This window comes from Lineus longissimus, chromosome 12, assembly GCF_910592395.1.
Source record: "Lineus longissimus chromosome 12, tnLinLong1.2, whole genome shotgun sequence".
NCBI classification, from domain to species: Eukaryota; Metazoa; Nemertea; class Pilidiophora; order Heteronemertea; family Lineidae; genus Lineus; species Lineus longissimus.
Genome location: NC_088319.1, coordinates 14,038,667 through 14,066,628, shown reverse-complemented (window position 1 = coordinate 14,066,628; position 27,962 = coordinate 14,038,667). Strand labels below are relative to the sequence as shown.

At 41.9% G+C, this 27,962-nt stretch overlaps 4 protein-coding genes across 6 annotated transcripts; 2 read left to right on the top strand and 2 right to left on the bottom strand.

The window, feature by feature from the left end:
- Positions 1-2,970: 2,970 nt before the first annotated feature.
- LOC135496906 (Parkinson disease protein 7 homolog) lies at positions 2,971-5,134 on the bottom strand. Its single transcript, XM_064786477.1, has 5 exons — positions 4,977-5,134; positions 4,438-4,596; positions 4,034-4,103; positions 3,813-3,899; positions 2,971-3,686 (listed from the first exon to the last, which is right to left on the bottom strand). Exons 1-5 carry the CDS (start codon positions 5,064-5,066, stop codon positions 3,526-3,528), a joined length of 567 nt encoding a protein of 188 aa, XP_064642547.1. The 5' UTR covers positions 5,067-5,134; the 3' UTR covers positions 2,971-3,525.
- A 347-nt stretch (positions 5,135-5,481) lies between these two features.
- Positions 5,482-7,600, bottom strand: LOC135496943 (60S ribosome subunit biogenesis protein NIP7 homolog). 2 transcript variants are annotated; one of them, XM_064786543.1, is made up of 5 exons: positions 7,475-7,600; positions 6,890-6,976; positions 6,552-6,690; positions 6,135-6,275; positions 5,482-5,819 (listed from the first exon to the last, which is right to left on the bottom strand). In XM_064786543.1, the coding sequence occupies exons 1-5, from the start codon at positions 7,528-7,530 to the stop codon at positions 5,700-5,702; spliced, it is 543 nt and encodes a 180-aa protein (XP_064642613.1). In that variant the 5' UTR covers positions 7,531-7,600; the 3' UTR covers positions 5,482-5,699. The 2 variants fall into 2 exon arrangements, with proteins under 2 accessions (XP_064642613.1, XP_064642614.1); XM_064786544.1 differs by having other exon boundaries at positions 7,401-7,506.
- Positions 7,601-7,694: 94 nt separating this feature from the next.
- Positions 7,695-13,738, top strand: LOC135496942 (uncharacterized). Of its 2 annotated transcripts, none has more exons than XM_064786542.1 (5): positions 7,695-7,753; positions 8,396-9,341; positions 10,022-10,738; positions 10,930-10,976; positions 12,775-13,738. In XM_064786542.1, exons 2-5 carry the CDS (start codon positions 8,645-8,647, stop codon positions 13,027-13,029), a joined length of 1,716 nt encoding a protein of 571 aa, XP_064642612.1. In that variant the 5' UTR covers positions 7,695-7,753; positions 8,396-8,644; the 3' UTR covers positions 13,030-13,738. The 2 variants fall into 2 exon arrangements, with proteins under 2 accessions (XP_064642612.1, XP_064642611.1); XM_064786541.1 differs by lacking the exon at positions 7,695-7,753 and adding an exon at positions 8,023-8,148.
- Positions 13,739-18,356: 4,618 nt separating this feature from the next.
- LOC135497157 (carbohydrate sulfotransferase 15-like) lies at positions 18,357-22,263 on the top strand. The gene is made up of 6 exons (XM_064786902.1): positions 18,357-19,266; positions 19,802-20,009; positions 20,248-20,512; positions 21,027-21,195; positions 21,382-21,529; positions 21,799-22,263. The coding sequence occupies exons 1-6, from the start codon at positions 18,781-18,783 to the stop codon at positions 21,984-21,986; spliced, it is 1,464 nt and encodes a 487-aa protein (XP_064642972.1). The 5' UTR covers positions 18,357-18,780; the 3' UTR covers positions 21,987-22,263.
- The last annotated feature ends 5,699 nt before the right edge of the window (positions 22,264-27,962 follow it).

Sequence of the window (27,962 nt, the reverse complement as noted above, 5' to 3'; positions counted from 1 at the left end):
GACTGCACTGACGCGCAGTATTCCATTCTAGTACGGTATTGCCCCTGTGAAGGACACCTCAGCAGGTTGGAAGGCCTACCTGATTCTTGGCAAGCTGGGGGATGACTCTCCAGGGTGGAATGTGTGTGTTTAAGTTATAATACCCAACAGTCAAAACTGTATGGCTGGGAAGACGAGGTCAAAATTATCAATTTGGTGAAGAAGCAGCAAGGGTATAAAAAACTTGATTGAAATTCAATAAAGTGATCACCACAGCTTTTTTTACTTGTAAAAACATTTAGAGGTATAAAGTTTATGAAGCTGAATTATTATGTACATTGTAGCTTTTAATAACCTGTAAATAATTAATTGAGCATAAAAAAGGACTTGTACATTTACTGGTGCACTTTGAAACTGATATTCCTAAAATTGCTAGATTATTTAGTTAATGTATTATGAAATACATTTTGCATTTATCCTCAGTTCTTCTTTACTGCCAAGTTTGAGAGCGAAAATTTAAATGGAAAAAATTTGAAATATCAAAAGGAAAAAAATGGTTGAAAATGATATTACCGCATTTCAAAATATCAGTTTCAAAACGTATACTGTACAGAAAGTGTTCTTAAAATCATTTTACGAGTCGTTAAAATTGAAAAAGGCCTATTCCGAGATGCATTGGATGTGACCATCCAGTAAGGCCTACTCATGAAAGCTCAATCAAGGGAAAAATATGTCCATATTTCATATTTATAACAAAGAGGCTTTTGTGTGTACAAATGTATAAATCGTTGAATAACCCTGTAAATATTCCTTGATATTTTTAGGATATTTGTTGAAAGTGTGATTTTAGATCATTTGTATAGTTCATGACATAATTTTGTCACCTTAGTCATAACATAGTGTGCTCATAGACTTCAGTCTGTTCTCTTAAAGATTCATACAGTGTGTCCCAAGGAACCTTAGCAAAATCAGCTGTTGACAAATTTTTTGGATACACAATGCTCTGGTGATCTTGTAAGAGAAACAGACTATCGCTTTTATTCTAGATCTTTTGTTTTTGCTAAATTTTCTTTTTTCTGTAGATATTTATTTTTCTTGTTCACTTTTTGCATCAGAGACTGCACTTCAAATTTGTACAATAGGTGCATCAAGTAGGCTGACCTTTTGCTCCAATTCATTTGGTGTTTATTCTCCAAGCCTAAATAATGCTGTGGAGAAAAGTATACTCATGGTGATCACACATTAATGTGACTTGCAACTTATGACATCCCCGGTAGCCATCATTGGTAGTGGCAAATATTCCAAATGATAAGCCTGTCTCAGGTCTAGCGTAGTTCCTGTCACATCATCTTTGGTTGTCTTTAGACATTAACACTGGATGTACCACTGAGATTTGCACACATTTGCCAAGGACATATTTCGTGTAAGGAATAGCTTTATTTCTTTAATGCAAAAGTATAAGTATTTTCCAAGAAACATTCTGCTAATTCGGTATGAATGCAAAGCTGCCTTGGAAAAATTCTCCATAAAACCTTAATCCATGGAGTACTTATAGATCATTACCGATCATGACTGAATCTACACTCCTGTGCACTGGTTACAAAATATGTCTAAAACTAAACTTTGCTGTGAGATACTGCCTTAGGAGTGTAGACATCATCAGTAACGGCAACATGCAGCTTTTGTAAGTTTTTCGAGTTTCTTGGAAGGTATGCTTTCGTACCCATTCATTCATGTCCTAGTGTCAGGTTAACCAAAAAGTGAAGGACCAAATCAAGCATCATCACCCTGAGTGAACCTGTTTGAGGACAAATCTTTTGTATCGTGCTATTAATTAGTCCTATTTGAAGCTATTTGATAGGACAGCTGTAGTAAGTTTGCAGTGCTGGGAATTTGTTAAGTTTTTTCGTATTTTCTTGTCCCAGCACACAAGAGATAAAGACAAAAGCACGTACTGTATCTCATGTTGATCTTTTATGTATGATACAGTAATATTAGAACATGTCTTTGTGATCACCAAAAATGTCTCCCGCCATGGCCCTAATGGCGGCTGTTTTGGATGTCTCCAAGTATTTGAGGTTGAACCGATGCCACCAACAACAATGTCATGGTTCAAATCTGTTACAAATTTCACTCTATTTATTCCGTCTTTTCTTGTTTTGTTTGTGACTCCACCTATTGACCATTGATAAAGCAATGCTGTTGTTCATGGTTAACATGAATCCGGTAATAAAATGAAATTACGCAGTACTTCGATGTTCTGTTTTGCGGTTATGTTCTCCAAAGTATCCAGATATGATCCTCCATTGGAGACCCCATGCCAGGATGACATTAGCTCAAAAAGCCATTTGCCTCTACAACAGCACTGGTTCATTGAAGGACAGCTACTTTTGTCTCTGCCAATAGCCATTAGCCAATGGCCAGGACAGCCACCTTCGTCTCTGCCAGAAGGAAACTGGCTCAAGGCAAGAACAGACACATTTGTCTCTGCCAGGGAGACATGGGGGACTCAAGGCAAGGACAGCCAGTCTTTGGTCTTTGGCAGGAAGACATCGACTTAATGGAGTTCATTGAAATATATAGGACGTTCAAGTTTGTCCCTGCTAGGATGACATTGGTTCATGGAAGGACACCCCATTTAGTCTCAGACAGGAAGACTGCCTCAATGGACAAGTTACATTCACCCCTGCCGGGAAGACACTGGTTATGAGAAGAGCACCCACGTTTATCTCTTCCAGGACAACACTCACTCAAGGCTACGGCATCCCGTTCTGTCTCTGCCAGGAAAACACTTGCAAAAGGCCAGGATGGCCACATCTCTACCAGAATGAAACCATCGATGATGGAAACCCATTTTATTCCTCTGCCTGAATGACATCGACTCGTAAAAAATTGACTCTGCACAGATTACGAGTATCGCATTCAAAGGGTTGAGCAATCCTAGAGTCCGAAACACTTAAAATGCTTCAGAAAAAACCAAAAAGCACAAAATAACTTGTATTTACAATTTATTAAGTCTACCTTTCTGGAAAAGGCAGTCATGACAGTATAGAAGGGGTTCAGTAAACTAAGCACAAAATGCACAGGCAACAGCATGCCAACCTTGTTCGGGAGCAACCTGTGTAATTGGATATGCAGCAACAGAAACTTGGCAATGCCAGGTAAACAGCCACCCTACCATCTATAAACAACCAAGAACACTACATAAGCCAGCATTAAAAGAACAGGTCACAGTTAGTAGCGATTGCTGTCAGCGATATAGAAGCTATCCCCCATTGAGAAGACCAGCTGGCATTGCTCTGGTGATGGTGTCAACATCAGATTCAGAGTTCAGAATGAAACTGAAAGTGTTACATCGGCAGAAGATGGACAGATCACTGGCAATTAGTCAATTTGACAATACAATTATATTTTTAAGTAAGCACAAGTGTCCTTATACATTTTTTTTATAACAAATGGCGATTTCACACACTCGATTTTAAAAGGAGGAGCAAAAATGACAACCAGCACCATAACTTCCTCTTCTCTCTATGACAGTCCAAGCATTCACAACTTCAGCAACATGGGTGGAATAATTGAGTCTGCCTTTTCCTTGCCTTGTAATGCCTCAACTATTGCAAGGGAAAATTCGAAGCAGGTTCCAGGGCCTTGACTTGTGATAACCTTTTCATCTCTGACCACTCGCTCATCACAATAGGTGAATTTCTCTGAAAAAGGAGAAAAGAAATTCAGCAAAACTTTCGACAATTTTTGGCCATAGTAATCCAGTAATTGTTTTTGCAAGATCTTTCAAAGGGTGTTAAACAAACGATATTTTTAAACACCAAACTTACTGTCTTTTTCCATATCCGCCTTGACAGCTGGATGTGACGTAACCTTCTTGTTCAAAGCGATGTCATGGCTATGGAAAGCCAAGGGGCCTGCAAATGAGACAGGGAAGCATTTATTGCCCAGTCTGAATAATGCCAAGTCATATTTATTAATCTGTTTTTGATTCTATGAAACAATTTGATTTCTACTTGTTAAAGAACATTGGCTGAATATTTTGACCCACCTGCACAGATAGCTGCTACAAATCGATCACTCTTCTGTTGCTCACTAAGAATGGTCTTCATCTTGGGTGACTGAAGAGAGAAGGACTTGGAATACAGACATTTTGATTGATGGAAGTATTTTTGGAAGGGCAAAAGGCCGGACTCGATCACTCTTCTGTTGCTCACTAAGAATGGTCTTCATCTTGGGCGACTGAAGAGAGAAGGACTTGGAATACAGACATTTTGATTGATGGAAGTATTTTTGGAAGGGCAAAAGGCCTGACTAAATAATTCACTGTCGACACTTTTGTGCTTGGATGATAAATCTCTCTTAGACTTATTTTGTTAATCAAATCGAGGCCGGCCGAGAACCTTCTCTGGGAAACGGCAGTGAATTGTCAAGTTGCTCTGGGCAATATCTTACCGCAGCCAATGCTGTTGCCCCACCCATTCCTCCAGGACAGATAACGATATCGTAAGTTTTGCTTGCAACGCTATCTAGATCAATATCTGGCTTTAAGAAGACGCCGCGGCTGCACTTGACAACGTCAGGGCCGTCCAATCCTGCCACTGTCACATCAATCTGAAAATACAGCACATACAAAAGCTATTATGGGTAAAAATGGTAAGGGTTAGTAGTAAAATATATCACTCTAGAAATTACAGCTGAACCTCCATTTAGTGTTAGTGGACACCACGCTATCAATAAGAACACTTTTGGTCCCAAATTGGTTGTTTACATTCAATTTGACCACTCTAATCAGGACACCGCTCTATCAAGGTGAGTACTTGTCAGCCCCGAGGGTGTCTTCATAGAGAGATTCTACTGTAGTGAAAGAGAGTTGTCACTCAAGTCGCTCCGCCAAAACACATTTTTTGTGACACCCTGTAGGTAAGTGTAGTGAATCTGTCAAGTGCAAAATGTTTTCGGCGACATTCAAATGTGTTTTTGTCTGTATTTACCCCTCCCCTCCTCAAGACATCCACTGTGATGACCGTCTCCATCTCCTCTGCTCCTTCTGCAAGGACCACAAGAGCTGTCGGATTCGACATGCTGTGATAGACCTTTATTAATTTAAAAGATGAAGAGCCTATTATGCAATTTGTTACATCCTCGAGGTACACATCGAGGGAAGTTAGAAGGATGTCGGAGTTCTTTTTAGTAATAACAGGTGACGCCACCAGTTCCTAACGCGGGAAATACGTACGAATGCGCGCGTTTAGTGTTTAAAAGAGGTTTTTAGATTTTAAAAAGGGATGGCCCCCTGTAGAATTTGTGGCTTTTAAAGAAAGGGGTCCTGGGGGGGGGGGGGATGTTGGCCAGGATTCATACTAGTGATAAACCATTCAATGTGAACTCGAGTGAATGTGATCATCTGAAGGATTCATACTGGTGATAAACCATTCAATGGTAGGGCCTAAATTCAGTTAATTTGGACCTATGAAGAAAATAGGATAAACACAGATATCTGAATCACAGACAACTTTATTGTACATTTATACAACAACACTGTCAACAGAAGATAAATTTTTAACCGAACACAGTAGGGATAAATGTCTATTTAGTGTTCTCACTTCTATCACATTGACCCCCCCCCCCCCCATGAAATAATCGATCCTGATTTCATTCCAGAAAGTTATTGTCCAAGAGCCAAGAGTCTTTGTTTGATGCAAATAGACTTTATGCTATAAAAGTGCCTCCTCATTCCGGATGAATTCTCCGATATCCGCTTGGTGAAATGTGATTATTGTCATCGGATCTGCACGGCGGCACTCCTGTGTTGATTTTGCGGCAACTCCAAATCCCTGAAAACAAGAAACAAATTACTTTTGAAATAATTCTCTATACCACTCTAATCAGACAATTTTAATGCCACTTTACTTTGATGTCCATGCCATTTGAGTGAAGAAGTTCTATATGCAAACAACCTTTGTGTGTTTTGGTCATTACAAAATTCACGATAGAAGTCACAGACAAAGGTTGTGTAAGAACTCCGCATTGACCTGACAACTTTGATAATGAGCATACTGAATGTCTACTGACCAAGTGTTCATGATTCACTCCCTTTGCCCAAAACAACGTTTGCCAGACCCCCTCCCAAGTTCTAGAATTCTACTCACCAATGGTAAATCATTCATAGAGTAAACTACCACGCCTTGGTACTGGTTTGTGTTTTCAGTGATTCGACCTAGCCCCGACTTCATCACATGATGGCCGTACAGAAACTGCTGCTCTGCACTTGGCTTCACCCAGATTTTAAACTGGAAGAAAAAATGGCTCATGTTGAGCGCGAAGAGAAGTCGTCTGACTGCCAGAAGTGTGCATTTGTTATCGCGGTTCGAAGATGAAATCTGAGGACCTTACGAAACTGTCCATTTTGTCACCTGTGTTTGATATAGGAGAGCCAACTCACTCCGGTACAATCAGAGCCAAGAACATTCGAGACTCGAGGTACCAATCTGGTACAAATTTAGGTTTTGAGGAAAAGCATCTGAAGCAAACAGGATGTCCTCCAATAAGTTTCGACATTCACTCACCTTAGCGTATGGTGCCAGAAAATCTAAAGCTGTGATGTGTAATCGAAACTTTCCACTCTTTGTGAACTTTCCAAAGCAGGTTCCAAACGTCATGAGGTTCTCTCTTGAAACATGAGCTGCCTTCTTCAGTATCTCTTCACTGAAACACAGATAAAGAGCAGATTTCAGTAACTAGTGGCAATACTTGAAAGCAAGGCCTCAAGGTCGGGTGGTACCCCTTAAGAATTGATGTCATTCAAAACGTTTTTTTAAATTGGATGACATAAAAACGTTTTTTTAACTTTTAAGATTGCGATTTAAATGCTGCACACAGCACAACTCCAGAGCCTGTGTCATACCTAACATAGAATATCCTATCGCGATGATATCTGAAGCAGTATGTGCCATCTGGTCGGTCAATCAGCAACTTGATGTTTTCTCCAATACTGAAAAGACATGACAAATGAGTTGAGTTGACAAAACAGAACGACTGACACTAGTGCACGGACGAATAAGTGACTTTGAAAGTCACATGGCTATTGCTCACGTCGTCACGACATGCTCGGTTGCGACATATGTCTGGCCGATCTGTCGGGTACCAACTGTATAGAACACTTCCGAACTTCGGTCCCAGATCTAGATCTGACGATGGTTCCGAGTTGTCGTTGTGCAACTCGAACTGTTGGCTGATCCGCAGCAAATATATCATCATTATGGCCATTGGAGTATGGCACGATATCACTTCGGTGCAAAATATACAAATAAGCGTCAAGCACTGATAATGTATTTTGTATATCATGCATACTGTTCAATGACATGAATGATGTACAAGTGATATGACATGTAGATGTACAGCGTTGATGTACATACCACACCATACAATATTTAAGCTGCCTCTTTCACACTCTTATTCACAATTTGAAAGTAAATTTCTAACTGCTCACTATTTAGACAGCTTCTCGAAAACTGTTCTCGTTTCTTCGTCTGTTAATGGCCGCATTTTGACAAGATCTAGAGAGTTTTAATCGAACACAAACACGACCCACGTGTTTTCATTTATTTACTTCCGGTTTTTGCAATCTGAGCATGCGCATCGGTAAGTATGAGGGTTACACGAAAACACAAACTCGATTTACCCGGATCGCACGTCAGAAGCGGGTAGCTGATGATTAAAACACTTATAACGCAAGAATAGGCTACAATTTCCATAATACGATACACTGGTAGTATAATTTGATCCATTTCAATCTGCTATTTGAAACTGTTTGCTTTGGATTCGGAATAAAAAAAAGGAAAGTAGAGCTTTCGTTTCGTATTTGAGCAACTAATCGATTGACGGTTAGTTGCCCAATCTCCCGTCGCCGGGCCAAGTGTTGAATTTGCATGCACCCGCTGAAATTGTCACTGTGGCAGAGACAGTAGGTCGAGTGAAGCTTGACAACAATGACCACCATTGACAACGCTTGGAGAATGTTAGTTGCCATGGCAGTGAACATGGCATTGCGGAAGTGAAGTGTACATGCATGACAAATGTCTTGTTTACATTCGATTTTATGCTGTTTTCTCAGTACATGAGTAACGAAGGGAAGACAAACTGTTCGTGCGTTATATGACCAATGTGAGGACCATAATATATTCAAATTGTAATGCATATTCGTCCAAATTTATATGAAAAAAATCATAACATTTTGTATATTTATTGCATCAACTTTATATAATTATAAGTTTATCAAGCATGCAAGCCATCATGGCAATGCCAATGCCAATGGTCAATGCATTCGCATGGCTTCAATGTCATGACATGGGTATGACATGACATGACAGATCTTATGGAGATGGTCTACCTCAATCATTTATCTTTTCAGGCGCTCAGGATCGAACTACATGAATTGAACTATGTGACTGAGGACCTCCCTGCCGCAGTTGGCAGTCCAAATGGGTTAGGGCCTTGGCCAATAAGAAAACTTGAAAACAAAAATAGAAGGACCTCCCTGCCGCAGTTGGCAGTCCAAATGGTTAGGGCCTTGGCCAATAAGAAAACTTGAAAAAAAAAAAAGAAAAATGTACTTTACTTACACTGGTGTTGAACTTGGTCCAGGTCGCTGACATGACTAATGGTAAGACAGCTTGGAAAGGTTAATGACAGTGTTATCAGGAGTGCAATGACACAACCAATGATTCTCTCTCATCGTGCAAGAAATCCCTCAATGGGCCCAAACACACCAACCCAAGACTTTCAGAATAACCTAGAGTTTGATCGAAGAACGCCAAAAGAACGATTCTTTGACAAAGTAACGGTTGTGAATTCGAAGACGAGCTTCCTCCCACAGATTCCTAACAACTTAACGTCCCAATCAGGCCTTCAACTTGTTGGAACTTCTTCACCTTTGCAAGAAGTGTTCTATTTCGGAAGAAAGGACACCAATGCCGAGTTATCGGTTCAGTCACCTGTTGATGGTTCTGACTCCGTGAAAGGCTCTGGATCAGAACAAAGTCGGACTCGAAGTGCGGCAAGTCTTCACAGTCTTCAGCACAGCATCTCAAGACAGGGCTCAGATTCGATACTAAGGGAGGATCAAAGTGCTGCAAGCGTTCACACTCGCAGTCTTCAGAGCAATATTTCTAGACAGGAATTAGATGCGATACCAAGTGAGTCAGGAAGTCGCAGTCTTCAGTACAACATTTCAAGACAGGACTCAGATTTTGTAGTTTCAGTGTGTACAAACAACCGGGACACTCTTGATGTTCAAGGAACATCTCCTGCAGAAGATGCTGTCCATGGCAAAACAGCAGAGGATATTTCAAAAGCCGGTATGTATTCCTGAAACACAGATTTTGAACATTGGGTAGGCAGTGGTTGATAAGGAACTCCCAAAATATCAGACATGGCAGACAGCCAATGTTATATAGATGCCTCATTTTCCTCCTTATATATCTCAAGCATATCAACTCTTTACATCACAGTCCATGGGACATCAGATGAACAAACTGTAACAAATGTTGGTCATTCCTTCTTATTGTGAACGTGAGCCTACGATTATTGGAATACAGTTCACCCTGAAGCTATTTGAAGGCTTTTTATTTATCAATATTTGATGAAGTGATATTGATGTTTTAGCTGGGGGTGGGATCACTGTTTTGTTGATGAACACACTACATTTATTACATGTCAAGGTGGAGTTTTTTTGGACTAACAGATAGGTAAGTATACATGTCTTGACTGCATGGCATCTTTTTACTGCAATACCAATCACAATTATGGGTGGAGGCAATCCATTTGTAGTGTCTGGCATAGCTAAACCAATAGGCTCCCTATACATCACAGTACATGTCTGTTGATGAATTAACTCAGTTACACTACAGAAAGATATTTGGCTCATTTAACTTAGTATCAGACACAATATGATCTATTTTGGTAAGCAATTTGATGTCGAAACCCAAATAGATATGTGAATCACATCTATCTCAATACATTTCCTTTTTCATTTCAGCACCTTGCCTGACAAATTCCCAGAAAAAGAACCTCACGAAAAGACGAAAAAGTGGAAAAAAGAAACACAAAAGTACAACTGGGCGTCAAAGCCTCAGATCAACAAGCAGGAAATCAAAACATAGTGAACAAAAACAAGGAAATGTCACTGTGTCAAAAATTGAAAAAAAATTGACAGAAAATGGCAATACAGCTAATCACAACAAAGATTCGAAAGTTCGAATAAAGTTAAAACTTTCCTCATTCAGTACGAAACGCCTAACGAACATTGGAGGTGCTTATTCCGTAAGTGCTGACCCACCGATGGGACAGCGGGTGTCACGCGTAATAAAACCGCACGATGGTGCTAAGGACACATCAGAAAGTGATGATCAAATGAATCTTCTGGGTTTGTATTCTCAACCGATACAAATTTCACAGAAGCAAAAACCGACAAAGAAGACGGTGACGTTATCGACGCCGATTTTTGCGCCGAAACCACCGAAGACGAGAAATGTTGTACAGTCTTTTGGCGAGATTGATGCTGATGTGTCAGCCCGGAGACGACCTGTTGGTGGGAGCGTGGATATCGGGGATTACGTCCCGTATCGGCCGGCAGAGGAACAGTATGCTGCGACGCGAGGTTTGGTTCGTGTGTACCTCTCTGAGCGACAGTCTGGGACGATCAAACTTCATGGCCTGCAGCATCCCGGGGCTCCACCTGCCACACCCACTCCTGGTGCGTAGTTACCGTAGTTACCGTTCTTTTCAAGTTCCGTAGCATCCACCAATCTGATAATTTAATGCTGTTGAATGCTGAAGACGACTGCCTGGGTTGGATTTGTAATGTAAGCATCTCTCATGACTTAAAAAGACAAAGACAATGGAAGACATTATTGTCGTAGCTTATTCAACTTTTTTCCATTCCAGCTCAGCTAGGCCATGTTCTCTACATTCCAAGCATGAACGATATCAAGGTGAGATACTTAACACGTGAAAGTTTTTTTTCTTTTAAAGGCTGACGCTGTTCGTTTGATTTTGAAATTTGTAATTGAATTTGAAAGTTTTCAATTGCGTAAAAACACACTGAAAATTAATTTCAACACTTCTGTTGTGTAGACAGGCATAACCCTTTCCGGAGATTGGGTCAGTATATATGACAAAAAGTTCAATATGTATATGTATTATTCATAAGTGTGACCAAACACCCCTAGGTTTGTTGTGCCTTATTTGTTGTTAGCTCTGAGTTGTTATCCGCTATTAGTAAAGTCATAATGCATAACTACAAGTAGGGCTCAGTCCAGTAATCTTTAGTTTTGCACGGTAGGCATATAGGCATACTTAGCTCCATTTTATCAGGCCTGTGAATGCCTGATGACTGAGCGGTCGGCCTATGTTGTCAATGAAGTGAGAAATTTTTGTGCCAACAGGGCTGGAGTCAAGGTTTTGTGTACTGGACGTCTTTATTTCTGTGGATGTTGTCCTTCCACAACTTCAGGTTGGATGGGAGTGCTTGAGGAGACATTGAGCATCTAACTCAATGTCACATGTCTGCCAGACTGTTTTCACAACATTCAATAACCTGCCATCCATTCATGAGACGTACACCACAACTTATTTCAAGATATAATCGTTGTTAGTTGTTCAGTTTTGAAATATCTCGAGGAATTTCAACTGTTGTGGATGTTGTATACTTGGCCGTCATGATCGTTAAGGCTGTGTTAATGGAAAATATGTGTGATGACAGTTGTTGACATGAAAAATTGGATTATCTGCATCTTCATCTTTGACATGGTCATGTTTTGAAATTGACCAAGCAAAATTTCATCAGCTATTCCAATGTTGACATTGGGCCTGGAGAGTCGTGCTGAACAATCGCTATGCTAAACAAACCAAACAAACAGACGAGCCATGGGCTGTCGTCCTTTCCACCTCTTCTCCAGCCATGGGTCTCGGGCTCCGTATCAGCCCTCTCACAGACTTCCAACGGCAAAAGTACACCATTACCAACAGCAATATCAACAAGCCAAGTTCATGCGCGGCATCCGAAACCGTTAATTTCATCCAAGACTTACATTTGCACTCGGTTAGATTATCTATCGAAACCGAAGGAAATCGCCCTGTCTCAAAATGCGAGACTTTCCGTCCCGAAATTAAAGCGTTCTAGTCGTATAACTAGCCCTTACACCAGTCGCGGGGAGAGACGTTGGCAGCTGAGTCATTCAAAACAAATTTCACCAAGTTATGACCCGGTGAAAAGGAATGATTCGAGTGTGATATTTGGCTCGCCCTATCAGACTTCAGCTGGGTATCAATCACCAACAATCGAAAAGTATCGTTTTGCTAAAGCAAGTCAGGTAAGAGACAAGGAAAAGGAGACAGCAAAACCTATCAAGGACACCCTTGGGAGAAAAACTGTACTTCATTGAGAGGTGTCCTGATTACAGAGGTCGAATCAATTGAAATGACCAATTTGGGACCAAATGCAGTGCCCTTAATAGAGAGGATGACCTCGGGAGGTGTCTGCACTGGGAGATTCCACTGTCTTTTGAAATATATTTTGAGCCACTGTCCTGTTTTTTCAGCGAAAGAGAATGATACCACGTAACATATCTTTAATTGGTCTCTACTTGAATGAGGGAGGGCACACATACTTTTGGAGGAACCTCTGTAATAAGGAGGACACCCATGTGACTGAAATCTTACGGGGGTTCGACTTGTTTAAAGTGGTAGCTTTGTTTATTAACGTCGATGATATCAATCTTTTCGTTTTAGGCTCAGCGTGAGTTAAAAATGAGGCTGGAAGTCTTAGATCGACAGGACAAAAAGCGACAGGAGAAACGAATTGAAGAGAATCTTCGAAAGGAGATGAGCGCTCAAAAGGAGAGAGTCAAAGTGCTCAAGACAATGCAGCGCTTACAAATCTATGCTTTAAACGAGGTGATGACAACGTTGGAAAATGAGCGCTTCGAAAAATTCAAACAACAAAAAGAGAAACATTTAGAAAAGGATTTGAATGATATTCGGTGACCATTCTAGGAGACTTTCTCCTTAGTTTTTTCCATAAAATCCATCCAATGGTTGATCCTCAGTTTAATCCGTCCAGTGGTTATTACTTTTTACATGAATGTTGCATAATTCAGTCAAACCAATAGCGAGGCTTGCTTTAGTGCCTCTAGTTTATTGCCGACAAGATAAGATTAGAGTAAACTCAGTTAGGAGCAGTCACAACATTCTGCTCCTGACTGGTTTTACAGTAATTTTGAGATTTGCCATTTTAAGCCATTTACACATAGATGTTTATTGCATACTGTGATATTGTTATCATTTATTGACATAAGGCTGCAATTGTATAACTGTAATGCTGAGATTGATCAACCAATTTTTTTACTCTTTACTTAAAGTAAAATGACATGGTTGGTGGTACAAGGGGGCTGTAGGAGGGCCATTGAGCTCTTATTTTTCCCTGTGTTGCCCTATAGGTGTTTTTAAATTGTACCAAAGCAGGGCCTACGATTGTATCAGGGCTATAATTGCACCTTTTTACCTTGATAAAGAACTGCGTTATGGATGAGTGAATACAGTAGCGTCTTTTAATAGCAAAGTTTAGCAAGTACAGGTTCAGAACTTCATTAAGTTTGATTGTGAAATTAGTGCTTTGCCCAGTATGGGACAGAGCTGTGTTTCCTGTGATAGAGAAAAAAACACTATGTAATTTTGGACAATCAACATTACATTAGCTGGAATAAAATTCCAATATTAAAACCTATGTTTTGTGAACTCCTTGAGCAGTACATGTATTGTCAGGTATCTCGAGCAGTGGAATATTTCAAGTTTGCAGCACCTGCATTTCTCTTACTGGTACAGACATCACGCTCCTGACAGATTTACAGTAATTGGCAAAATGATTGTCCTCGTTTATCTGATACAGATAGTGACATCCATCCTGAGCTACAGGCCAGGTCTTTCTTTTGGCACAACATACGGTCAGTGATTTGTTCGAGGAAGGAGCAATTTTGAAGGCAAATACAAACTCATCAAGTGCTATCAGTATCAGTCTTGAAAGTTGGGACGGCCATGACAGCTACTTGCTGATTGACAGTATTGAAAGTTTGACAAACGACTAACTGTAAAGTCGGCACTGTCTGACGTCCGTTGCATGGCAAGGAGGTCATTGTCCCACTTGAGGAGACAATGCACATCCAGATGTTGTCCCGAGTTTCGACCATATGCCATAGTTGAGCTCGACCTCAACGGAAAAGTCAAGAAGTATACGTACTAGTCGGCACGTGGCGGACAAGCCTGCATATGGAATTAGCGCGCCTTTCAAAATCGAAGAACCCGTTTTGTCCCAGCAACCATCGCTTCGTTTATCATTAAAGCTGGGATATTTTAACTATGATTCTCCGTAATGATTGATTCTGCCTTAAAATCCCCTTTTGGGAATGGAACGTTGAGAGTGAGCCTCGGTGATGTGGTTGTTGTACTTATAGGTTCGTGCGTGGCGGCCATCTGTGGGGGTTACCCTCCACTCGGGCTCTATTCTTGGCCTGGTGCGGCTGTATCCATGCATCGTGTCGCATGAACGTTGGCCGGATTTCAGTGCGTTTTCACCAAACACCAAAGAAAACAAAGCGTATACATTCCTCGGACCAAAAAAATCCATATCGCTCCAGACAAAGGGCTATCAATTTTGATAAATGTGATATTGCAGTTGGACGAAGTCTGCATGAAAACGTCTGACTCATTGCGATTAGTAGGATTTGGGAAATATTCGCTTCACTCCAACCAGATCGTCCTAATCACCTGCACAGGGTAAGCTATAACGAAATGCTCATTGCCACAGGTGTGCTGGGTTTTAAAAAAGGTTCAGACCTTGTCCCATTATGTTATTTACAATATCGAATGCACAATTGAAGGGGATAACTGAGTCCCGCCTGCTGGGGACGGCTATGTTGCAACTTGGCCCTGTTTCAGTTTGATGCATGTATTTATGAAATGTTATTTAACATTCATTTCTGCAGATTTAAGCTTTGATTTAACACACACATGGCCCGTATTTGTAGTACCTTCTATTGAAATATATCAAAACTTTATGCAGCTGCACGACTGCCCACACAACTGTAAAAACAGACTCGGACTCGAAGTTTGCCATGTGCTTTCGTTCGTTAGGATAATGTAGTCAATCTCATCATTGTTCCCGGACTGATGACAAGAGGAGTTACTAGAGGACTGACAACTATAGACGACATCACCCTGCGCTCCGCCTGGCCCTGCAGTCACGGCGTAGAAATTCGTCATGGCAAAGTCAAGAATTTTCAAAGTGACGTTAATATTCGTCATTGATTTGCTCCTTATTTCCAGTGGAGTGGCTCTGCCTACTGGCTGTACATCCACAACAGTAACCGGCGCAGAATTGACCCCAATGTCGTCAGTAGAATGCGACTACAGTTCTTGGTCTCCTCCGCTCCTTTCATCCGATTTTACGGATTACCCGCAGATTCTCACGATTATAAACGTCAATGATGGAAAAATAGAGGCGGACACTTTTAAAGATTTAGAAAATCTCGCGAAGACTGCTCTGGTGTCAGCTGAGCCTGTTGAAGTGACTATATCCTGTGACGGAAGCACTTTGAGCCTGGTCGTAGATTCTTTCGCAGGACTTACTGACACAGTCGACAGAGTCACAATATCGTATTGCACCACAACAGTTGTGGATGGCGCATTCGCCGGACTAGGAACCGTGGATTCCCTGGTCTTCACCGCCGGCGATGTGGGCGGACTGAATGCGAACACATTCTCGGGTCTTACCATCACTCGGAACGAGTTCCTCCTGGATCCCAGCGGAAAGTTGGAAATGTCATCTGTAACTCTTCAAGACGGAGCAAACATCCTCCCAGACAACGTTTTGTCGCCACTGACGAGTATTAACGAGATCAGTATTACATCATCAGGGATTTCCACCCTTTACTCTTCGACGTTTTCTGGGTTGACGAAGCTGAATAAGTTGACACTGAGCGGTAATACCTTCACGTCTCTTCCGGTGAATTTGTTTTCCACAAATACGGGTCTGGAGACAGTGGTGATGGATGACATCACCTGGGAGTGTTCCTGTGGTAACGCTTGGATCATACCCTGGGCCAACGCGTCCTACGTTTTCCTGCAGGGGGAACTCATCTGCAGCACGCCGGATGCTTATCAAGGTAAACTGAACGCAAGAAATTGAAAGACAATGTGGATGCGAATCGGGGACGTTTCTTGAACGTCGGCGTCTTAGGTCTTTTGAGAGACAAAGAGTTGCTGGGGGATCGTCTGCAAAAGTTTAGTCCGATGTTGAAAAACTTAGTCAGCATGGTATACAAACTCATAAAAGCTGGCTGTGGGGCATTCGCTACGCCCTAAAGTTTTGATGTGAACTGGTTCTCTGTGTCTTCTATTTGCAGGGACCAGATTGAAGGTCTACTACCATGCCTACTGCGAAGCTCCCACGGAGCCGGGTAAGGTTCTTTTCGAAACACCATGATTTAGGTGATGCCTCCTATACAATGAGTAGTAGCGACTTATACGGCATCGACTAGTCTTTCTCTAGACTTTATATAAACCCCGTAAATCTTTTCCAATCATATCCAGCCTTATTACAACAGAAAATGTTCAAATTATTTGTCTTTGGATGTCGCGCACAAGGACTCATTTGAGTGTCGTGACATTACTATAAAAATGGAAAGTCTCCGGTTTATTCTACTGCAGGATTCTGGATTAGCAGCCTCTTCTTTACGGCGAAGGAGACGGCGCACATGGTCGTGACAATCGTCATCCTCGTTATAGTTATACATACCACTTGTATGACCTGCAAGAACAGGAGGAGGATCTCTAATCTGGGTGAGTTTTAAGAAGAAAAAAAATGTGTTAAACAACTCACTCACTCACTGCTGCAACTTGACATTTTTATGTCAACTGTGCCTCTCTTACAACTGCAGCGCTCCCTCCATCGCCGGCTCCAACATACTTCCTGCGAGTCCGGTATCGCGCCGTCCCCTTCGTCGGTTGCCACTCCAACACTCACTATCTTTGGAAGTCTTGCTGGCCCCATTTGATATACGTGTCTTAACCAACGTAGTCTACTCCTTTTCACCAACAGAGAGACTGGGGTTTGACCTGTTCTTCGATCTCAGTGCTGAACAACTCAGTGTCGGTAAATGTAAGAGACCAAGAAAGAAGCCGATTGACGATATCCGATAATCTTTTAAGGTCGTTGCTACTTCCATGCGCCTTGTTTCATAGACGCTCGGCCGTGGGCCAGGCTACTTCTATGTTACTTTCTTTCATAGACACTCGGCCGTGGGCCAGGCTACTTCTATGTTACTTTCTTTCATAGACACTCGGCCGTGGGCCAGGCTACTTCTATGTTACTTTCTTTCATAGACACTCGGCCGTGGGCCAGGCTACTTCTATGTTACTTTCTTTCATAGACCGTCGGCCGTGGGCAAGGCTACTTCTATGTTACTTTCTTCATAGACACTCGGCCGTGGGCAAGGCTACTTCCATGCCGGCTACTTTTTTCAAAGACTCTAGGCCGTGGGCCAGGCTTCTTTCAAAGACCCTAGGCCGTGGGCCATACCTAAAACGCTGGCATTCGTGACAACATTTCGAGGTAAAGCAAGAATGCTTTTATCGTTATGTCTTGTTTTGTTTTTTTTTGTTTTTTTTATTGCAGCTTTTTCTTTCAGAATCTCTTGAGAATGAAAGGGAAATCAGACGCTTGGACAGACAGGAAAAACTAAAAGAAAGGAAGGAAGAACTCGCCAAGGCTGCGGTGGAAAAGTGGGCGAAGGTCCCCGCGGCAGACAAGGCCAATGAAGAACAAGAACTGGACGCATGGAAAGACTCTACACCGAAAAAAGTAGACCGCGGTAAATCGCCGACGCAAAGGAAAATCTCGCCAGCTCCTTTTGAGGACCAATCTTTGAAACGGGATGCGGCCTACGCGGATGTGAGGTATGACGAACTGGGATATGATGAATTCGGCTTTGATAAGAATGGATTTAATCCGAAGAGGACGGCGGCCATTACTCCGGGGCAGGCCTACACAAATGCTGCATGGGACTAGCTACAACTTCATTGGAATCGAACTCTGATTCATGTATATGTTTCTGACACATGAATATGGTCCGAAGAAGACAGGTTTTGTTAAATGGGGACTAAAATGTACATTGTATATAGGAAGGATGTGTCTCTAATACCGCAAAACTCTTATTTTTTGTATTTATTGTTTATTTGAGTAATTGTTCCAGTTCGCGATATTGTAACATTTTGCATTATAATGGTAGTGGTTTTGACAATACCTTTGACCTCTCCAATTAGTATACCTCTCTATCAAGGATAACACTAATCATTCCCAAAGGTGTACCTAATAGAGTGGTTCTGCCTTATATATTTAGTCCACAAACCAAACACTCGTGATTCAGTTTCTTTTGTGACATTAAAATACTTTGTTAAATATTTTGTCAAAGTATCAACGTAATACGCCCGATTACTCTTTAGGTAATCAAGGGGATTTAACGTTGGTCCCAGTATAGCATGAGTCGTTTTCGGTGAATAAATAAGTCCGAGAAAAATAAACGTATGCCATGTCAAGCTTTAGGCGAAGACGGACGAAGGATTTGGTCAACATTGTGACCGAGGAATCTCAGTGTAAAAACTCGTGTGGACAGTGCTTTTGGCAGTTCTTGGTTTAACCTCACCTCTGATTTTGAAAACGAGTAACTTTACTCAGTGTGTGCTATGTATTTCAGAACAAATGTTGATATTTATAAGCGTTGTGTAGGTGAGTATCGGTTCACAGACAAGCTGGGAATGCCCGAGACGTTCAGATGGTTTTACCGAGTCATCACCATCCTGGCTAACTGTATATTTCGGCGGCGAATCCTCAATCTAGCAGGAGTCACATTTTTGGTTCTAATAGGATTAAATACGTACAAACTGTCAACATCACTATGGGTCTCCAACGTAAAATCGGAAATTAATAATAGAAGGCACACCAGAATAGATTTTGTCATGTCTGAAGATATCCTGAAAGCCAGAGAACAACATAGTGCTTTATCAGAGAACGTATCGCGGGTCCGAACAGACGGGTTGATTACGAGAGAGGACATCTTGGAAGACCTGGCGTCCTATGTGCCAGTAAGTGACGCGCCCAAGGACGTACTAACGGCAGAATGGTTCGGAAGGTTCAAACCAGCTGATCTTTCTCTAAACTTGGACATCGAGGTGAGTCGGTTATTATTTTGCATTGGAAAATCCTCCAGAGAGAGGTTGAATCGGACGTCTCTTACTTAGAGTTATGATACAATTGGTGTCGATTGTTAGAACGATCAAATGGACCTTTTCGACAAAGACGAACCAGCCCCCTCACCCCCATTAAAGGGAACACTCCGCACACGTTACAAGGCCTAAGAAAATTGAGGACGATGCCATAAGCCACTGGCCCTTGTTCCAGGCATAACGCATGACTAGTCAGCGCCCAGACAAACTTCTTCGAAATCAGCTGTTCAAATGGCAGATTCCAGCGCTGGTGCAGAAACGCCAGGGGACGTATAGCTTTTTTGTTGCTTGTTCAGCAAAATGGCATTTGATTACTTTCACCAGCATCTTTAATTACAGAACTCTAAATGAAGGTACAGGGTTTTTTGATGTTGCAAGAAGTGAAATGATGAACATGTGATTATATATCAGGTCATTTTCTATCATTTCGTTGACTTTCCCCCAAGATGCATGCAACCAAGATGTTCACTTCACATTCCAGCCCCCAGCTCCTGCGACGATAGAGACAAAACTTAAAACCCGTTGCTGGAGATTGATAGAGAAGGATAATGACATGGCCTGTCTGCCCTATTTTTACCTCCTTGGGTTCCCTAAAGCAGGCACCACGGATTTCTGGTACCGTCTACACGAGCATCCGGAGATAGTCAGGAATTATAAAGAACACCATTTCTGGACAAGGAAGAAATATAGTAAGTTAAAACCTGTCGAATATAGCATTTAAAGCTGAATTGTCACCGATTATATATACCAACAAGAGTTAACAAAGCCTAGCTTTTAATTTTTTGCCTGTGCCTGTTATAGACCATCTAACGACAATCAATCAACCGCTCATTTCAGAATCTCTGATCAAATAGTTGAATACGACTGGGCTTTCACAGAAATCCGTCCCGTTCGATCCTAACAGAAACACATTGTTCTTCGTTCCAGAGTATCCTTTGCACAAAGTTGGACGATATTATAGACAGATGCTAAACCTGGAGTCGAGAAAAAAGTTTAACACAACGATATGGCAGCAACCTAATCTGATTATAGGTGATGGTAGCCCTTCGTACTACTGGGATGTCACGTACCGGGAGCGCATGTTGACAGTCAGGCATGAGCCAAGGGCCCCTGATATCGTGGTAGGAAACCTGATTAAGGCGTACACCCCCGATGCCAAGTTTATAACACTTATCAGAGATCCGGCAGAAACGTAAGTCAAACATCAAATTGATAAAAAACTTCTTGCATGGCTACCTAAAGGCTGCCTATCCTAAAACGTAGCCTATATAAAGCGCATGCCTCTTTCGACGCAGTCGATTTATTTCAATCGGAGCTATGAGCCGGAGCCAAAGTCACCGAGGACGAGGCTGTGGCCTGCAGCAAACAGCCGCGAACGGCAATCGTCGAAAGAGCTCAGTGCGGGAAATGATGGTTACTAAAATCTGACCGACTAATAAGAAGTTTGATGCCAGCATACCTCAATCGGTGGTTCCCGTCAAGTATTGGCCAGTCAAAAGTCGGCTACCACGCATGTTCGGCAAAGACAGCAAGGCCATAAAATGAATACAAGGCCTATTATTGGCCAATGTACGCGATTGGGAGTCGCTTCTCGAGGAAAGTACCGATAACCCGGGCAAAGGGGGCAGCAGGATTTAAGCTAATTGCTGCCAAATTTAGGTTACAAAGGCAGTCAATTGCTCTATGTTTGTTACCGTTTTTTTCAGCGTCTATTCGCACTATCTGTACATCAACAGCACGTGGGCCAAGTCACCCCAGATCTTCCATCACAGAGTCGTACACACCATTAGCATTTATCTCGACTGTTTCCGGTCGTACTCGGTTCGCGCATGCGCATATAATGGCGACATGGTCATGAAAGCAAATGAACAAAATGTAAGTGGAATATAATACATTTGTATCCTTGCTTTCCTTTCTTGGTGAATATGCATATAGCAATTAGCCTAATGCTCATGGCCGTTTGAAAAATATCATTTTTCCTTTGCCTGTTCAGAAAGATTTTTGCACTGCATTTTTATAAAGTCACAAAACGGCGATTCTGATTCTTTATATTTCCTCCAGGTTCGTCTATACACTGGTCTGTACGCTGTCTACATCCATGATTGGTTGAGAATATTCCCACGTGCCCAGTTTCTTTTTGTCAAAACGGAGGAATACAAAGAAGACACGGCAAACCATATAAAGAAGGCATTCAGCTTTTTGAAGGCTTGTAAGTAGAACGTCGTAAAAATACCATTTTCTAATTACAGGTAGCTTAATTAATCACGACAAAACCAGTTACACTATTTGAGGCATATATCTTGTGACCAAAATCAAGCAACAACCATCCAAAAGAAGCGTTTGAACAGATGCCGAATTATCTGACAAACGCCCCCTAGGTCAAAATTAGGTAACTATAGGAGTGCTAGTTAAGATGTTCATGTATTGCTTCCCAATTCTTAGTCTGTATTATATCTTGATTTCATGTGTCTCTTGCAGCGGAACCCTCAACGACTGTGATGGACCGCATTAAGGAATACGAGTCCGTAAACACACAGGAAAAGATCAAGTCACAAATGGGACAAATGCTACCAGAAACTAGGAAACTGCTGGACAGATTCTATGAACCTTTCAACCAGGTACTGGCAGAGTTGTTACAAGATGAAAAATGGAAAATGAACTCTTGAAAACCATTCCGGTCACAGCGTTCTAGTATAAATGTGATTTTTGGCCGAGGTGCCGTTCATTTAGTTCGGTATAACGAAGGGGAGAGCACTTATACATATCAGTGTGGTCCATTCTACGCACACGTGGGTATCTACAGGCATGACGAGAGAAGGCGGGGGTCGATAAGGCGGTTCGAACAATCTATTCGCCGCAACATGTCACGAACTATGAAAAAAATGTTACGGGGTTCTGTTTAGAGTTTATGCAGGTTTTTGATTAAATGAGGCATGTACAAGAACAAAATTGTTTCATGGTTTTGTGAGCTGTGCCTTTAATGATTTTAAGATGATAAAATAATTACCTTGCATACACCAGTATCGACTGACGATCATTTTGCGTATACTTCCAATACATACATTGTGGGCAAGTATAATGTCAAATATTGGATCTGATGCCGAGGCGAACTACTTGTAATCAGTTCCAGACGTTTAGACTATAGGCGCCACTACTCACTGACGATCATCATCGCCACTGCTAGCCTTGTCTCGCCGAATAAGACGAGGTTGCAAACGAGATTGCTATTAAGACCAAAATGATCATTTTAATGACGAGGATGAGAGTATCAACTGTTGAACACGGAACTTGTATTTCTTTCTGACGACTGTCGTGGACAGATAGCGTGTTCGTCTTGAAGTTAGTTCCATTTTCAGCGTCCAGTTTCAATCGAACAATCGAGGCCAACGAGGCCTCATGCATTATATATACATGTACATCAACATCAACGGTGTTGCAATCGAGGTTGATGTGCTTGTGACTGCCGTTTCAAACATGCCCAAGGCTTTAATAAATAAGGATTGCTCAATCCCGAGTCTTCCAATAGCATTCCGCGACGTTACTATTTATAGCTCACAAGGTCATTTGAATAAGATATTCATGACGTTGTAGTCACGTGACAGTCGGACATCGACACTTATTTCTACGCATTTGAGCTTATTTCAAAGTCAATTATCTTTGACCCTGCATTGTTTTTAGCATGAATGATACCATAGAGTCAGAGAGAGAAATATTCAGAACAATTATGTAGTATTTCCAACACTCGGACATGTGCCAGATTGAATCTAACTGCCCTAGTTAGAAAGCCTGAATCCATTACGAAACCGCATGTTTGTCCGACATTGCCTGTAATTCAGCGATGGGGAAATAGAGGGCAGCAGCTGCAGTGACGTCATCTTCGCGGAATGCTATAGCGGTGAAACGTAGTTTTACATGTATGCAGCATTCTCAAACTGAGAGTTGGCAAAATCCAGCTACAGTTTCATGGTCTATTTTCAACAGCCAAAGGGTGACTTTCGAGACAAGAACAACAACATTGTCTAACATTTTTACAAGACGCCCTTGAAATCTTTGATTTATACCGGTATAGAAATGGTGCACAAGACAACTCACGACGTAGCACAAAGAAAATAAGACAACCACAACCAATTTTCTATATGATGTGTTATTTTTATCACATCGTTGCTTCATATCGACTTGAAGTTGAGAGGCGCCTCCAGTCATCAACAGCCGTTTGTGACAGGCTCAAAAATGACTACACACATTGATGTCTGCGACTTGAGGCTTTCTCTTTCATGTTTGATACGGTTAGGATATTACAAAGGAAGGAACAAATTCATGGCTTAATGTCAATTTATCATGGTGTGCTGAAGGAAAATGAAAAATGATTTGGGTAGTCTCGGCAGAACATTTTGAAAAATGAAGTCTCGGAAATCTGTGTCTTTACGATATACATGTACTAGTGTCTATACTTAGTCTATGTACATTGCATTCCGCCATGATGTTGATTAAACCACTGCTTATATTATTGGAAGTGACTATTTGGCAAGCCCGGCTCACCAAACAGCGCCTTTTTTCTGCCCTAGATGGAGAGCCGAACTCATGCATATTCAACCATCCAGGAGCTCATTATCATTCGTGGCAACACGGTCAGCAACACTGGAGTTACAGTGAAACGCCTTTAGAAATGCACACTAATGCATTTAACATGCTTATCAGTTAAATCACGTTTATGACTTTTTTTGTAAATCCATACAGTCATGTACATGTACATGCTTCTTCATGGATTATTGACCAAAACCAGAGTTTAGTAACAGAAATTGAATCGAGAGCGGGAAGTCGGCCATTGTTAAATATGCGCATATAAATTCGATTTTAACGTCACTACTCTCTGATTGGCCAACACGTTGTAACCTCTCCGGCTCGCCAAAGAGGGTAGTATTTTTGCCCTGTTTGGCAAGCCCGGCTTGCCGAACAGGGTGGCTTTTTAGTGCTGGTTGGCAAGCGGCTCTCCAAACAGGACAAAAAAAGATGCCTGTTCGGCGAGCGGCTTGCCAAATAGACCCGGCCTATATTATTAAAGGTATGGGTTTGGCATTAGATGTATACGTTGGTAGGTTGTTAACATTACTGCCACTAACGTTAGTTATATTGGTGATACGTTTGTCTAATTCCTGATAGACAGTGTCACAGAGTTTAAAAGTGATTTTTCTTTCTTGCACAAGAGTTTGATACGGCCACCTTCTACATCAATTCTAGCGTAAATTCCAATATGAGCGTGCCAGAATCACACGTAAAGGTACTAAAACTTTAGTACACCGATGAAATGTGCCCCTCGCCTACCCTGGGCAAAGAAGAGTTCAACCCGATTAGCAGACCTGATTATTTGGTTATTAATTTGCCAACCGCTATGAAAGATGGCTGGAATACAGAATGTGACGCGCCAAGTGAACCATTCTTTGTAGCCAAAGACAAGGTGACTTGTTTGTTTTAATTTCCCTTGGGCGGGTCCAGCATATCGGGTGGAAACTGCCGCAGAGGTAACCAACCACGTGGCAATGGCAAATAGTCTCGCGACTCACTATGGTCTTATTTTGTCAGAAGAAAGTTGTAGGGGAACAGGCGTTACCTGTCAAATAAAATTATTATTCTTCACTATTGCCCAAATCAGTAATCACAAATTATATTCTCTAATTTCTCGGGGGGAGGGGGGGGGGGGGGGCGGGGTTGTGTGCCTGAGAGGAGTTGTCGCCACAACACATAAAAAAAAGGAAAAAATTTAACCTCATCACAAGGATTCCGTGATCGGCCATTTTGTTTAGTGTCGCAAAGAACCAACCACCATGCCAGGGACGAACACGTAAGGTGACACACCAAGTTAGTTAAAAAAACGGAAGCGTTCCATTAGCACTTGCTGATTACAACCACGTTCAAGGCTAAGGCTAGTTAGTGGGAGAAGAAACTGAAGGATTGTACTTGCTCTTGTCCAATGCAGCTAACTCTATGCGTTTAGTGCTCGCTCTAGCGCATGCGCACCAACCAAAAGTCGATTAAATCAATTTGGTTCATTAGTAAAATCCAGCCTCCAGAAAAGCGTATCATTTCGCGAGCATGGCGGCCTATCAGTTGACATCACCACCTTCCCAGCCTTAATTTGCCGCTAATTTCATCAAATAAAGGATGGGAGGAGGCTGCTATCAGGAGACGAAGCCTGTCAAGGTCCAATAATCGTCGACATCACGATGAGGTTTCAGACTGAAGATCACAGCACAGTTTCCTTGTAATTAGCTCGAACGCTTCTGTCTGTTTTCTTACAAAATCTCCTGTTTGATCTAAAAGTATAAACTTCTCTGTTCCTCAGACGTAAGTTAGGTTTCATTGTTTTACAGCCAATGAGAATGGCCGATACAATGCATCGCGGCAGCGGCCAATTGAAAATTTGTTGACATGCATAACCATCTGCATGCATGATATGGAAAGCAATGGCCGACACCTTTTGTCGTGTACATTTTTGATGTACATGTACATGATTGGTTTTTAGATCTATGCGACAAGATCCGTTCCAACATGGCACGTATGGTATAGCAATTCTGAATTTCGTTTCCACTCATTGACTCGGGCTCAACAACGCCTTGTACCATGAGTCGGGTTGAGGAACACGTCGGTTAGAGATCCCAAATTCTTGTTTTCTGGAAAGGCAATCGCTTTCAGGGCACTTTGGGACGTCGGCAGACTCCAGACCAGTCGGTCTCATTTCCTGGCGACCGCTCACACGTGAGATTTGGGCCTGTTGGAACGTTATTGATCGGCTCTCTCCCAATTGCAACCCCCTGTCGAATAAATATACGATTCCCGCTCAATGTAACAAACAAAGGGGCGGATGTTGCAGACCTTCATAATTTTGGTGCCAGCAAAATTTTGATAATGACCGACCACGCCAGACTCAAACAAACAATTTTTGATTAAGAACAGAAATCCGTCCAACTCCACTATAATTCTCTTCTGCAGTCAATCATGGACTCCTGTTGTTCGTCATGTCGTTGGTCTTGCACGTATTCCATACTGTATCGTATCATCATAGTAGTCGGGGCGACGAGTCAAGCCGCTCCAGTAAGCCAGGTATTCTATCAGGGTTTCACAATATCCATCATCTTAGGGTTCTTAAGGGATCACCGCACTATTGGGGATTAGGTGGGCCAAATCTGCACAAATTAATGATTTACGAGGCAGATCAATAAGCGGATACGCCAACGTGATGGTTGTTTCGTTAAGCTTAATGATTTTGCGTTTGGTTGTGACAGTAGCTAAGAGCTTTTCCCTTCTTGCGGTCTGTACATCAATGTTTTCTGAACAACAGGTTTGTCGCTAACTTGGTTACTGCAAGTTTGATGTTAATGTTTTTTTAACTTGGCGTTAAATGTATTTGGCTGAACTGAAGACGATAACATCAAGTTAAACTTAACGCCAAGTGATGCCAATAAGGCATTTCGACAGTCTGGTTGTGAGGACAGATATAGTAGGCCTGCATGGGTGTTCAAAACAAGTTAACGCCAAGTTACACAACCGGGTCCTGGCTTATTGTGGCTACCGAAATGCCTTATTCGCATTGGAAAAGCATGCAGTTGGCTTGAAGGAATGCTTCATTGGCATCAGAGGTATAATCGTACGATATACGTGCGTAAACAGTCAACTGTGGAGAGGCCTTGTGTGGAGTGTCATCACAATTATTCAAACCTTTTTTGGGCCGAATCGTGGTAAATATGTATGCTCTCTATTTGGTTGGTGTTCTCACCAGCATCGGTTTGAATTGATTCCAAAATTTCGGCCACCCACGGCATGTACCATGCAGTACTCCATCGCTACAAATTGGGGATAATTACGAATCTAATGATACAGAATATGATCCGTACTAGGACCTATTACCAAAGGGCAGGGCAGAAATAGAAAGATTAGCCTTGTTGCAGGAGACATGGAAACCATACCTGGGTATGAGGGGAACTGATTAGCCTCATCAGGGAGATGGGAAGCATCCTCTTCAGCGGGCTGAGGTTAATATTCGGTCGGCCGTTCGTGCAGAGATACTTAAAGTTGCGAAGTTAGCACGTGTTGTCCTACTGATTCCTGGGCAACATCATTTCTGTCTCTCATGGGAAGCGAGTACATATCAATCTATACTAATATTTGCGTATTATAAGGAAACAGAGAAACAAATCAATCTTAGAAGCTTAGCGCGCGGATCGTGTGGGTCTTTGATCTTGTATCGGGTACCCAAGACAGCAGGCATAACTACTCGATCTTGCTATTGCTCCTCTAATGGTACTGCACTGCTCCGTGTGACTTTTTCCCTTCATTTTAACCCTATCGTTATCCACATCATTCGCTTGGCAATTTATATTAACCATCATCAGAGAGGTATAGTGTCTTTTGTCTTTTGTCTTTGACTGAATTTTGATTGAATTCGCTGTCTTAGTTTCCCCTGCACCAGGATTTACGACAAAAATTTTGGCCTGCAGACACCAAATATCGAGGGAAAACTGTGTAGAACACAGCATGACTTCGGAACGACAAGGGGCTTCCTCTCCGCCAGAAGAAAGAGAAGAAGAAGAAGATGAAATGTCTTTGTGTATATGTCTGTTACGAAAGCAGGAATGTCATGTCTATAG

Excerpts from the sequence above, each read along its gene's own strand:
- LOC135496943 (XM_064786543.1), bottom strand. The coding sequence starts at position 7,530 with ATGCGGCCATTAACAGACGAAGAAACGAGAACAGTTTTCGAGAAGCTG. Across the intron at positions 6,691-6,889 it reads GATAGGATATTCTATGTTAG|TGAAGAGATACTGAAGAAGG; the intron begins GTATGACACAGG and ends TCTGTGTTTCAG. Across the intron at positions 5,820-6,134 it reads CTATGAATGATTTACCATTG|GGATTTGGAGTTGCCGCAAA; the intron begins GTGAGTAGAATT and ends TCTTGTTTTCAG.
- LOC135496942 (XM_064786542.1), top strand. The coding sequence starts at position 8,645 with ATGGTAAGACAGCTTGGAAAGGTTAATGACAGTGTTATCAGGAGTGCA. Across the intron at positions 10,739-10,929 it reads ACCTGCCACACCCACTCCTG|CTCAGCTAGGCCATGTTCTC; the intron begins GTGCGTAGTTAC and ends TTTCCATTCCAG. Across the intron at positions 10,977-12,774 it reads CAAGCATGAACGATATCAAG|GCTCAGCGTGAGTTAAAAAT; the intron begins GTGAGATACTTA and ends TTTTCGTTTTAG.
- LOC135496906 (XM_064786477.1), bottom strand. The coding sequence starts at position 5,066 with ATGTCGAATCCGACAGCTCTTGTGGTCCTTGCAGAAGGAGCAGAGGAG. Across the intron at positions 4,597-4,976 it reads ATGTCTTGAGGAGGGGAGGG|ATTGATGTGACAGTGGCAGG; the intron begins GTAAATACAGAC and ends CTGTATTTTCAG. Across the intron at positions 4,104-4,437 it reads GGGCAACAGCATTGGCTGCG|TCACCCAAGATGAAGACCAT; the intron begins GTAAGATATTGC and ends TTCTCTCTTCAG.
- LOC135497157 (XM_064786902.1), top strand. The coding sequence starts at position 18,781 with ATGTATTTCAGAACAAATGTTGATATTTATAAGCGTTGTGTAGGTGAG. Across the intron at positions 19,267-19,801 it reads CTCTAAACTTGGACATCGAG|CCCCCAGCTCCTGCGACGAT; the intron begins GTGAGTCGGTTA and ends TTCACATTCCAG. Across the intron at positions 21,196-21,381 it reads TGAAAGCAAATGAACAAAAT|GTTCGTCTATACACTGGTCT; the intron begins GTAAGTGGAATA and ends TATTTCCTCCAG.